This window comes from Malaclemys terrapin, chromosome 9, assembly GCF_027887155.1.
Source record: "Malaclemys terrapin pileata isolate rMalTer1 chromosome 9, rMalTer1.hap1, whole genome shotgun sequence".
In the NCBI taxonomy this organism is placed as follows: domain Eukaryota; kingdom Metazoa; phylum Chordata; order Testudines; family Emydidae; genus Malaclemys; species Malaclemys terrapin.
Genome location: NC_071513.1, coordinates 98,898,902 through 98,911,053, shown reverse-complemented (window position 1 = coordinate 98,911,053; position 12,152 = coordinate 98,898,902). Strand labels below are relative to the sequence as shown.

General features: G+C 52.6%; 1 protein-coding gene across 1 annotated transcript in view; it reads left to right on the top strand.

Annotated features, from left to right (window-relative positions):
- Positions 1 to 9,518, top strand: part of AP2M1 (adaptor related protein complex 2 subunit mu 1) — a 45,209-nt gene extending 35,691 nt beyond the window's left edge. The window contains exons 5-11 of the mRNA XM_054039470.1: positions 2,181 to 2,316; positions 2,456 to 2,597; positions 5,746 to 5,865; positions 6,471 to 6,606; positions 7,518 to 7,615; positions 7,821 to 7,932; positions 8,390 to 9,518. Of these exons, the coding sequence (XP_053895445.1) occupies positions 2,181 to 2,316; positions 2,456 to 2,597; positions 5,746 to 5,865; positions 6,471 to 6,606; positions 7,518 to 7,615; positions 7,821 to 7,932; positions 8,390 to 8,524 (879 nt within the window). The 3' untranslated portion in view covers positions 8,525 to 9,518. The remainder of the gene's footprint in view (positions 1 to 2,180; positions 2,317 to 2,455; positions 2,598 to 5,745; positions 5,866 to 6,470; positions 6,607 to 7,517; positions 7,616 to 7,820; positions 7,933 to 8,389) is intronic.
- Positions 9,519 to 12,152: the final 2,634 nt, after the last annotated feature.

Genomic DNA, 12,152 nt, shown 5'->3' with positions numbered 1-12,152 from the left:
GCCTCTTTGCATTCCAGAGCCGAGGGCACATGCTGATTAGCACTCCACATGCACCCACAGGAGATGACTTGCTGGGCCTGTCTCCGTAGCTGCGTGTGCAGAATCCTGCAACACCATAATATTCCAAGGATTTAGTAAATACAGTAGCTGTGGGGCTGCCTCAGCAGAGCCAAATACCTTTGAACAGTTGAGGTCCACCACCTCTCTAGCTCCATTCAGTAGAAGCAGTTGGGCTCTGTCCTCATCTGGCTGCTGGACAAAAACAGCCCAACAAAGTGGCTTGAGCTGTTACTCACCTCAAAGCAACATTCATCCAGTTGGGCTGAGCTTGAGCCATACACCCCACTGGCTTTCCCGTTTGTGACGGCATCCTGTGAAGTGGCTCTGACTACATGATCAACCATGACTTGCATCTGATAACCAGTAAATGTTCCACTGACTTGTGCCATAACCGAAATTGGAGGCTTGTGCACATGACCAGGTGTCCGTGTCTCATAAACTGGAGCCCTGGGGATTCATGTGTGCTCAAGCCTCCCCATTCCTGCCACTGTGCCTAAAATTGAAGCAATAGTTTGGCAAAAATATTCAAAAGATTGAAGGATACGCACATAAGGAGGTGGCCAGTGGGGTGGGTGAGAGACCATGGGATACTCTGCAAGGTATTCAGCAAAGTGCTGTATGGACAGTGCCCTGCAGATCCTGAGCGAGTATCTTGATTTTTAACAGGAAGGCAATAGTCTAATGGCAGCATGAGCACAAAACTGGAGATATTTGTACCGTAGTTAATGAGGAGCCTTGCATTAGAAGCCAATTCCCTGCTGTTCATGTGCTTGGTTTAAAATACTGAGTTCCCACACTGCCCCCTTGTGGCTACAGCCACCAGACATGTGAGACAAAAGGCTGGTGTTGCCCAAAACATAGCCATTTTCCTGGAAGAACCAGGATTAAAATGGGGTCTAATGGTGAAAATGAAACCTAATGTCTGAGAGACACAGTCCCATAGCAGTGGCTGCAGAGTACCTCCTGCTTCATGCTAATATCCCCTTTGTGGTTGTGCTGGGGCATGGCAAGTGCCAATGACTTAGACTGGGGGAGTGCAGAGTCTAGACCCAGTGCAAGGGCGTGTCTTGCTATACAAGGCCTGGTGCTCACCCACGTGTTCTCCACGGTGCCTGCCCTGCTGAGCAGACTGCAGGCTCCTGCCTTGCCCCTATTCAGTGGTGCCTTGATGGGTCATGTAGGGAAGTAGTCCCTTCAGTCTCTAGCCTGACCTTACAGGAAAGCCTTCAACTTGTTTGTGCTTGTTAGCTGCCCAGATAGTGACAAGCTAACCTACTGTGTTCCCTTCCTGAGGTAGCCCTGAACCTAACCTGCCTTTTTCCTCTTCCTCCCCTTTCCTTCTACTGACCTGCTTGCCTGTTAACTCTGTGTGCACAACACTTGCTGCTATACGTCTGCTTCCTCTCACTCTGCATCTGACTGGATCTGCCTATAGCACCAGGTAGGCAAACCTGCTGAACGGCCCAGCAAATCCTTAATGCTCTTAGTGGCGCAGCTGAGTTAGTGGGATTAGATCCAAGAGCAGCAGCTGTGATACTGACCCAATGTGTGTGTGTGTAACTTGACATGGAATGGCTGTCGCCAACTTGAATATTCTTGAGTGTCTCTTGCTAGCCATTGGAAACAGGTCTGATCCTGGCCTGACAAGTCTAAAATTCAGTACAAAGCGTGTCAAATTCATGTCTTGTTACATTGGTCTTGTGGCATTATTCTTGGCTAGCTCAGGGTTTGCTGTCAGCCATCATGACTCAGTAAAACCTGAACTGCATTCTAGGTCTAATTTCCCTGTACTTAACCCTTGGTCTAACTATGCTCCACCTGACCTAATGGAAAGAGACCTAGCCTTGCTTCCTTACGTCAGAGGCTAGAGCCAGATGAGTGTGAGAATAATCAGTCCCTTCCCAGAACAAGGGAACCCTTCTTATGGACACTGCACTCTAACTTGGCTATTGATACCCAACGGAGTATCAGGATGGCACCCCAGAATCAAGGCAATGTGACCGATTGTGTCTTGCACTGCAAGCAACTTACTCTGTATTCAGCTGTAAACTACTATTCTGGATTCAGTCTTAATGCTTAATCTTGGGTTTCCAAAGAACTATCCTCTTCCCTCTCTTCAGACTAAAGAAGAACAATCGCAGATTACCAGCCAGGTGACTGGTCAGATTGGCTGGAGACGTGAAGGGATCAAGTACCGTAGGAATGAGCTTTTCCTGGATGTGCTAGAGAGTGTGAATCTGTTAATGTCTCCACAGGGTAAGTGGAAGGGAAGCCGGCTTTTGTCACAGTGGATAGGCCTGGAATCTGCAATCTCCCCAGGGGGCAGGAGTGGGGATTCTGTAGGTAGCAGTCTACCCTCCTGGTGCTGCTTCAGCCTGTGCTCTTCTCCACCCAGGTCAGGTTCTGAGTGCCCACGTCTCTGGCAGGGTGGTGATGAAGAGCTATCTGAGTGGAATGCCAGAGTGCAAGTTTGGCATGAATGACAAGATCGTCATTGAGAAACAGGGCAAAGGGACTGCGGATGAAACAGGGAAAAGGTAAGAATGTTAAGGCAGGATTCCTTAGGAGCCAGGGACTTATCAGCTCTGTCTACCAGATCAAAAACTGCTGTGAGATCTTCCATCATCTCCTTGAGAACTGGATCATTGGATGTCTTTGAATATATTGCATTGACACTTGTTGCTCTGAAGGTTAAAAAGGGAAAGCTGGCCTGAAGGCAGCAGCATAGAGAATTTTGCTGGCTTGAGAATATTCTGTTTCCAGGACCCAGGGCCAATCTGGTGCTAGTTGCACAGAAGCTTTGGTGCCATTATTCTACACAAGGCAGTGAGATCAGAAAGAGAGTAGCTGGGATCCTCTAGGTCCAGTCATGGATGTGCCCTACTTGGCTGCAGAGGGAACCAACTACTCTAGTAGCTCCTCACTCAGACATGCCAGTGTGGCGTTGGCGGTCTGGGGGAGGCTTTGATTCCTCCACTTCCTCCCTGCAGTTGTCACCTGCAGGGATCCCCTGGGGAGCTGCTTCCTTCCAGAATACATAATACAGAGCACAAGCAGCCTGTTCTGGCCAATGCTACATGATCACTAGCACTACACCCCTCATGTAGCATGAAGGAGGGAGCACAGGCTACTCTCCCTTTCCATGACTAATGTTGCAGCTGACCTTTGAGCCCTGATTAGAATGGCCAGTTAGACTAAACTTCCTGTTCATCACTTGGTGTTAAATGTCTCTGAGCAGGGTCCAGCAAAGAGCAGGTGATGTGGGAGCTGGAGGCTCCTCCCTGGTGAACCTTGTGGGCTTAGTTGTTGCCCCGTGTTCAGTCAGTTCCCTTGCTCTGGTGCTGTATAGAGAGGCTTGTGCTCTCTCCAGCCTCCCTGCTCGGGACTAGTGCTGACTCAGGCGGGGGCTGCCACTAACCATGTGTTACATTTTCTCTTGTTTTCTGCTGACCCCAGTGAGTTGGGAAGGTAGATAATCTGCTTTTGCTGTGTGCGCACTCTGCTCCCCATCCCTGTCTCTTGCTTTGCGTGACTTGTGCATGTGACTCCAACTTCTGACACTTCTCCTGATGGTTCCTGTGACTGAACTGCTACCTGCTTACCCTTGAGAACAAGCCAAGAACTAGCACTTCTCTGTTCCCTTTAATCCCATCTGTCCTGTAGCTGTGTTGGGGATGGTAGGCTGAACAAAGCCCCATGTGACCCTTGGCAAGGAGCTACAGCTCTGGGAAATCCTTAGCTCAGCAGTTCTCAACCAGGGGGCTGTGAGCAGCTTTCAGAGGGTTCGCCAAGCAGGGCCAGCGTTGGACGCGCTGAGGCCCAGGGTGGAAAGCCAAAGTCCCACCATGTGGGGCAGAAGCCTGAGTCCCTAAGCCCCACCACCCAGGGCTGAAGCCGAAGCCTGAGCAACTTAGCTTCATGGGGGGGCCAGTGGCGTGGGCCCCCAGCCAATTGCTCTGTTTACTACCCCCTAACTTCGGCCCTGGCTTTCATATGCAGAAAAACATTTGTTGTGGTACAGGTGGGCCATAGAGTTTTTATAGCCTGTTGAAGAGGCCTCAAAGAAGTTCTCTGCATTGGGTGGTAATTCTCCACCACTAGTAGCTAATAGCAGCCATCTCTCTCCAAAGCTCCTTTATTGGCCAGAAGCGCTAAGTGGGGAGACAGGATGGGAGTTTTCAAAGCAGGTTTGCCAATTGTAAAGCTGCCTCTCCGAGGTAGGGAAGCAGGAAGGGAAACTCCCCATCTCAGTGATCAAAAACTGAGCTGTCTCCGGCCATGGCAGCAGTGAGCAGGAGCACTGAATTCTGGTACTGAAGTGCCCAGCAGTGGTAATTGTCTTCCAGGTTCCAGTGTATGGAGGTTTTAAGGCACAAGTGACTCAGCTTTGGTGTAGAATCTAGTTAGGCAATCTTGAAGTCCCAGCCTCTCCATAATTCTCCTCTCAGTAGGACTTTTCTATTCTGCAAAAGTATTAACTATTGTAATAAGCTGGCTAGTCCAGCAGTAAAGGCCTTCCATACATACATGGGAAGGCACCAGGACCTAAAGGGGTGTCTCTCCCTTGGCAAAATAGAAGGGCCTTGGGCTTCTCTGAAGAGGAAGCAGTAGGCAGATGCCACTGAAGAGTGGCCCGTGTCAAGGCTGCAATACAAAGGCTGTGTATAGTAGACAGTGACCAGTCAGACTGGAGTCTGTCCTTGTAGCCTCCACCAACTGGCTGCTTTAGGATACAGATGATTGCATAAATGAGAAGCAAACTGTTTCCCAAGCTGCTTGTTCTTACACAGCTCCCCCATTGACCATGAAGCCCTCAAGGCCTCCCAGCTGCCAGACTCCTGCACTCTGGCATCCTTTCCCTGTCACTTTTGGTGGCTGTGTCCCTTTCACGCATCCCCCCTCAAAACTTTTTGGGGCAGACAAGTGCCCCTTGCGTCCTCAGAGGCAGTAATGAGGATATTCAGAGTGTTGGAATCCAGTTGCTGTCCCAGGCACTCTGGTCATTCCAGGAGCAGCATCTATCTGACTGACAGGTACAATACCAGAAACTCAATAGCTGAACTTAAGACCTATGGCAGGGAAGCATTGTGCTTCACAAGCCAAACTTGTCTGGCTGGCTCAGTGAGGAGGGGTTGTGGCCCTGGAATGAACCACTGTTAGGTGCATGGAAACCTGGCTGGTGACTAGAAAACTTCACAAGGTAGAAATTTGAGAAGGGACACCCCAGAGGGTCAGAGTGGAATAGTGCTGTGTGCAGGAAAATGCTTCCTCTCCCCTCAGACTTCACTGCAGGGACAGGTCTGCTTGGGGGAGGTTGGCTGAGTTTCCCATGGCCCAGTGAAGTGATGTTAGCAGGGCAGACTCCAGCATTGTTGTCCAGCTCAGATCATGGGGGACGTCCAGCCTAGGCCTGGGTTTAGGTTTCTCACTTAGGAAAGTGTCCTGAAGGTCTGATGTGACTTCAGTGGTTCACTGAGGCAAGGAAAGTGTGTGTCTGAGCTGGCAGGCCTGTGTCCCCTGAATCTCTCCTCCCTCTCTGCCTCCCTCACTTCATGGATACACCTGTGATGGCAAAGCGCTCACGTAGAATACTCACTGTGAAACACGACATGGGCAGACCTCACGTGCCCCATGACATTCTAGGGGGCCGCAAATTGGACTGTAACTTTCTGTCTTGTGCTTTAGCGGCAAACAGTCAATCGCCATCGACGACTGCACTTTCCACCAGTGCGTGCGGCTCAGCAAGTTCGACTCGGAGAGGAGCATCAGCTTCATCCCACCTGATGGAGAGTTTGAGTTAATGAGGTATGGCCACTGGGAATGCAGAGCCTCTGCATTGGCCTCCCTCTGTGCTGCTAGCTCCAGTGGACCTCAAGTTCCTTGAGCACTAGTGCACCCTGCCTGTCTGGTACCTCCTTCTCTCCAAGGGGCTTCACAGGTCTATATGCTAACAAGCTGAGCCTTGCACCTCCTCAGGGGAGAATGATCTGCTCAGCTCCCCACTTTACAGATGTCCCAGAGGTCAAGGGCCGAAGCCCAGGGTCATCTTAGCCATTCCCAAAACAGTGCATACAGATCCCCAAACTGTAAGGTGCAACCCTGTTTCCTAGCACGTAAATCAGCGTCTATGTGACTGGCTCGAGAGCCAGGGACAGATTCCAGGAATCCAGACTCCCTAGTCCTGTATCTTAACCATTGGCCTATACTTCCCCCATCCTGCTTTTGGGGCAGCTCACTTTAAATGGTGGCTCCAGCTAGTGCTCTTAATAAATCATGGAGCCATCCAGCAGTCTGAGCTTACCTCTAGTGCACGGTTGGCCTCCCCATTTTTGGGAGAGCAGCTGCCATTTGAGGCAATAAGGGCCTTCTCCGTTGCAGGGTTTATTGATGTGTTCGTCCTATCCCTGCAGATACCGAACCACCAAGGACATCATCCTGCCCTTCCGTGTCATTCCCCTGGTGCGGGAGGTGGGCCGCACCAAGCTGGAAGTGAAAGTGGTGATCAAATCCAACTTCAAACCCTCCCTGCTGGCCCAGAAGATAGAGGTAAGACACAGCCCCCTGTGGTTTTGTGCCTTGGAGAGAAGCAGGGGGCTTAGCTGGGACCCCAGTATCCTGGGAGATGAAGTCTAACTCTGTGCAAGACTAGAAAGGCTGTGTTGGTGCTGCCATGCTAGGGAGATAAGGGGCTACGAAGTCAGCTGTGTGCGATCTGCCTGAAAAGTTGCACCTCTGAATTGGGACCATTCCTTGGGTGCTGGCCTGGACTCACTTTGTGCTCTTCCGGGCACCTGCCTAGCAGCTGTTCGCTGAGTATTCCAGCCACTGTTAACGCTTGTACCCTTCTCACTCGCCTGACGCTGTGAGCGGCCCCATTGCTCACTGCACCCAGAGGTAACCAGGCCAGTTACAGATGTGCAGCAGCAGAGCCTGCTGCCAGGGGGAGCATCAAACTGCAGTGCAGAACTCCTGACTACCTCATCCAGGTGTCCATGGTGTCCAGGTTTACATTCATGTTCCCCGCACGCACACATCTCTGCAGTGGGGTTTACCCTTCCTGGGGAGGACTGCTTGTAACACCTGCTGGAAGGCATATTCATGCTTTCCCCCCAGCCCCCCAATGCTTCCTCAAGCAGAGCTGCCTGCCTGAATTAAAGGGAAAAGGCTTCACTTGGCTCCTTCAGCACCAGCTGGCAGTTGTGGCTCTAGGGGGTTTAAAGCTCTCTCTCTCTCTCCAAGCCCTAGGGTTTCTCTCCCTCTCATGCTATAATTCCTGGCAGTATCTAGTGTTTCTGCAGTAGCAGCTAGCTTGTGAGCCCTGGAATGGATGGGACAGGGTCAGGGGATCCATGACTGGGCAGCTTGTCCTGTCTGTCTTTGAGTTAAGGTGAAGTTGCCCACAGACTCTTAACTCCAGCCAGAGTTCTTCCTGCCCCTGTTAACTAACTGTCTTCCAGGTCCGAATCCCAACTCCCCTCAACACCAGTGGAGTGCAGGTCATCTGTATGAAAGGGAAGGCGAAGTACAAGGCCAGCGAGAACGCCATTGTGTGGAAGTAAGTGAGCATGGTCGTTTGGACGTTGCCTGCATGGGGGGCAGCCACACTTCCATGCAAATCAGGAGTCGCTCCACAACTCTGCTGGGTGCTTGGGTCCTGCAGCAACTGTCTGCACTAGGCCAGATCCCTCTTTCCTAGGGAAGAGATGGAATAGCTGGAATCTCTGGTGGGTCTCTGACATCTCTGGCCTTTTCTCCTCTAGAATTAAGCGTATGGCTGGAATGAAGGAGTCCCAGATCAGTGCAGAGATTGAACTGCTGCCCACCAATGACAAGAAGAAATGGGCTCGGCCGCCAATCTCCATGAACTTTGAGGTAGGATGGCTGCATCCCTCCTCCTCAGACACAAATCTAGCCTTGGGGGCACTTGGCCGCTGTCACCTGTCCTGCTGGGAGGAACCTCTGCTATGGAAGCTCTTTCCAGCTCAGGCTTGTTGGAGACCACTTTAGGAGCTGTGGGAGGAGGCCCACAGTTTGTGTTCCTAACTGCAGTGGGACTGTCCCCTGCGTAGCTGTGCCCTCTGGCAGGCCTTGTGGTTGCAGCACTCCCTGCATATGTGCCTTCAAAGTCTCTAGAAATACCTTCCCTGTTCCTTTCCGCAGTTACCCTCTGGCTTGTGCCATGCCTGGTTTGGAGGAAGACTGGGCCTAGGACTAGGACTTCTATGCCAGGCTCATAGTATTGCATCCCATGATCAGGATCCCAGGTGCCTGCAGTGTTCTCGGGTGCTCTGCTCATACTCTTTCCATTGGTTGTTCCCTCTCTGAACAGGTCCCATTCGCACCCTCTGGCCTGAAGGTGCGTTATCTGAAAGTCTTTGAGCCAAAGCTGAACTACAGTGACCATGATGTGATCAAATGGGTGAGGTACATCGGCAGGAGTGGAATCTACGAGACCAGGTGCTAGCCCCAAGAGGCTGGCGGGTTCCCTCTCTTCCCCAGCCACCCTCCCAGTCTCCTTGGTCTTCAAGTACACTTAAAGAGAGCATCTGTCTGGCCCCCTCTGCACACGGATTGGAAGTTAGACCCCTGTGGCTCACCTCGGGAATGGACTCTCTCCTGTCTATGATCTCCGTTACCACCTGAGTGGCAGCTGAAGTTCAGAACCTGACCATGCACAGGAGGAGCATAGCTAGCCTCCTGCTTCCTGTCCCAAGGTGGGGAGGGACTAGTCTAACCGCCATCCTCCTAGGATCATTCTAGGGAACATCCACCATTAAACTCTTCTGTTGGTGTCTCGCTACTTGCATCATATCCTAGTATTTTTGAAGTTCTTGTGCATATGTACTCGTAGAATAGGCCTGAAAACCATAGACTGGACAAATCTGAGTTGACGCTACCCTGGCTCCTGTACTAGCTATTGCTGTCGTGGTAGATGTTGTGGGCAGTCTGAGGCGCCTAGGTGTGGTGAACTCACCAAGCCTCACCATCTTCCTTTTTTTCCTTGCAAAGTCTTCAGTATCGTGTCCTGCCATGGGAAGGTTTGTGACCAAAAAGGATAAGGGTTTGAGACTCTTGCTGGTGTGTATGTGGGTGGCACAGTATTTCACAGCCCATATCAGGTCCTTGGAGCACTTACCCCCACCTGATGCTGGTTTGAGCCAGCATCTGCCCTCCAGTGGATTGGAAACTCCTCTTCCATTCCAGCGGGTGTGGGCGCAGGTCATCCTTACTCTACCCAGGATGTGAACTACAGGATCCGTCCTTGGCAATCTGAAACATGATGGCCAGTAAGAGAACCCTGCCCCAGCCTACCCTCTCCACACTTCTACCAAATGCTTCTGGGTCTATAGAAATGCTGCCGCTACCCACAGTCCTCTGCTTCTAATAGTGTGGTCTCCATTTTGTACACTTTGTGATTTGTCCAGTTCTAAACCTAATAAAGTACGTAGAACACTGAAGGCTGTGAGAGCTGCTGTTATGGGGGCCTTGAAGGAGCCGAGCTGGGACACAGGCTTTGGCCTGTAAATGCTGCCATGTTACTGGAAACGTCAGGGCTCCCATCAACCCAATAGCTTGAAAGATTGCCCGATTGGGATAGATGAAGAGGGCTAGTGCAGCTCTTGCTTGCCAGTAATGGTGGCACCACTCACCTGGCCACTAGCTCCCTGGACTCTTGGGTTGTGACAGAGCTCCCCTGCAGAAGACACACCCTCATTTTGCAGCTCGCTGCAACTGGGAGTGGGCAGAAGATGGGTTTGTAGCTGCAGTAGCCAGCAGTGCTGCTAACTTGTTCAGACCTCTGCCTTCTAAAATGACTGCAGGGCAGCATGTGGCAACACCCTGTAGCCCAGTAGTAAATGGGCAGCACCCCCAAATTGATGGGGGTCATTGATCTGGTGACTTTAGTGGCAATTTTCATTCAGGCAGAGACCTTTCACTGACTGGAGTTCTGGTAGCTGCTAGTGCTTGAGGCTTATGGAGCCTGGCAAGCTACACCTAACTTTGGTGAGAAGGCCCCTGGATTCTGGTGCAACTCCACCTAGACCGGGGTGGGCAAACTTTTTTTGGCCCGAGGGCCACATTAGGGTTGCAAAACTCTACGGAGAGCCAGGTAGGGAAGGCTGTGCCTCCCCAAACAGCCTGGCCCCTGCCCCCTATTCACCCCCTCCCACTTTCCACCCCCTGACTGCCCCCCTCAGAACTCCCAACCCATCCAACCCCCCTGCTCCTTGTCCCCTAACCACCCTCTATCCAACCCTCCACCGCTTCCTGTCCCCTGACCCCTATCCACAACCCCGTCCCCTGACAGGCCCCCCTAGGGACTCCTATGCTTATCCAACCTCTGCCCCATCCAACCAACCCCTGACCCCTGGAACCCGCTGCCCCTTATCCAGCCCCCGGCCCCCTTACCATGCCACTCAGAGCAGCATGTCTGGCCGTCACGCTGCCTGGCCAGAGCCAGACGCGCTGCCCTGCAGGAGCACACCGCCCAGAGCGCTGCCCGCGTGGCTGCAAAGGAGGGGGGGACAGCAGGGGAGGGACCGGGGGCCAGCCAGCCTCCCTGGCCGGGAGCTCAAGGGCTGGGCAGGATGGTCCCGCGGGCTGTAGTTTGCCCACCTCTGACCTAGACTTAAAAAAGGCTTGGCCTGCCTGAATGACATACCAATGGCCGCACAGTAGTCCCGTGCTCATTATTTTGCTATGAAGCACTGTCCTTGGGTGTAGAAGTCGAGATCCTTTACCGTGGGCTTGGCCCTGCACACCGCTCAGGAGGCAGATTTGGGCCTGTATCTTCTGGCCGGGAGCAAATGACCCAGCCAGTCTCTGCCTGCAGCAGAGCAGAGTGCAAGGCTCGAGTGGGGTGGGAGGGGAACCCAGCAGTCGATTCAGGGGTGGGTGCATTGGGCTAATGTTGGCTTCTCAATCCACTGAGCTGAATGGGGCAGCTCCTCCCCCTGCCCTCTCATGTTAGGGTGTCTGCAGACTCAGGTAGGTACCTCTGCTTTGTTATCCTTAATTACCGTGAGCCACGCAGGCTAATTCTCAAAGTGAGAACAGAGCCTTTTGGAGCCCATCTCTGCAGCCGTGGGGTGAGATTCGGAGTCAGAACATGGAGCCTTCCTTGTAGCCTAATGCTGGAGGGCTTGTGCCTGGAATTGCCAGTTGGTCCTTGTCTGATAATGTAAGTCTGTCTCAGGACCCCACGTCAGGAACTTCCCGTTCCTTTGAGGCATAGGCAGTGGCTCCCTAAAGCCATAGTGTCAGCGGGCAGGAGAGCTGTCTCGCATAGTAACAACGTCTGAGCATAGTGAAGTGCTAGTTGCAGTAGGCACTGCCCTGTTTCCAGCGCCCTTTGGTTAGGGGAAGAACATTACGCAGCAGCCTCTGCTATGGTCCCTAATACAAAAACAAGGCCCTTCTTGCAAATGACTGGTACTACCTTAGAACCATCAGCTGCATGGAGCCTGGCGGGATGCTGTCTCAGGATCTGGGCATGGAGCCCATCCCCCCTACTTGTCCCCTCTGCCGGAGGTGCTCATTGGGCTGTCTGGGCTCTACAAGAATGTTGGTCCCAACAGGAAGTTTGTTGCTCCTGGGGGAGGGAATTCTGACGCGCTCTGGGGATGAGCCGATTGCTGTTAGGGGGACGGGAGATCTATCTTGCCAGAGTGGCGAGGTGTTTGCCTCCTGCAGAAGTGTCCCTCCTTGTGAGTTGCTGGGGGCAGGACTCAGCAGCTGAGTCCTGGTCATCCCCATGGCAAATCCAGCGCAGCTTTGGTTCTTGTTCTCTGCGAGGCCCAAGGTCCTTGTTGGTTATATGGCAGAGAATACATGAAAGCAGTTCCCTTCTGCTGCTGTTGCCACTGAACGCAGCCTGAGAGCTATCCATGGAGCTCGGCGCCCCTGAGTGGGAGGGGGCAGGGTGCTCCAGTGTAGACGCAGTTAAAGTTTCTGTGCAAGGCTCTAAAACGAAGCTGAGTGGACCCCACAGTCATTCAAGCCAGCTGGGTTCAGTGCTGGGGCACTCACTCCCCAGGGTAAGTGGAGTCTGGCAGAGGCCAGTGCCCAGCTGCCTGTCTTCTGGGGTGGGC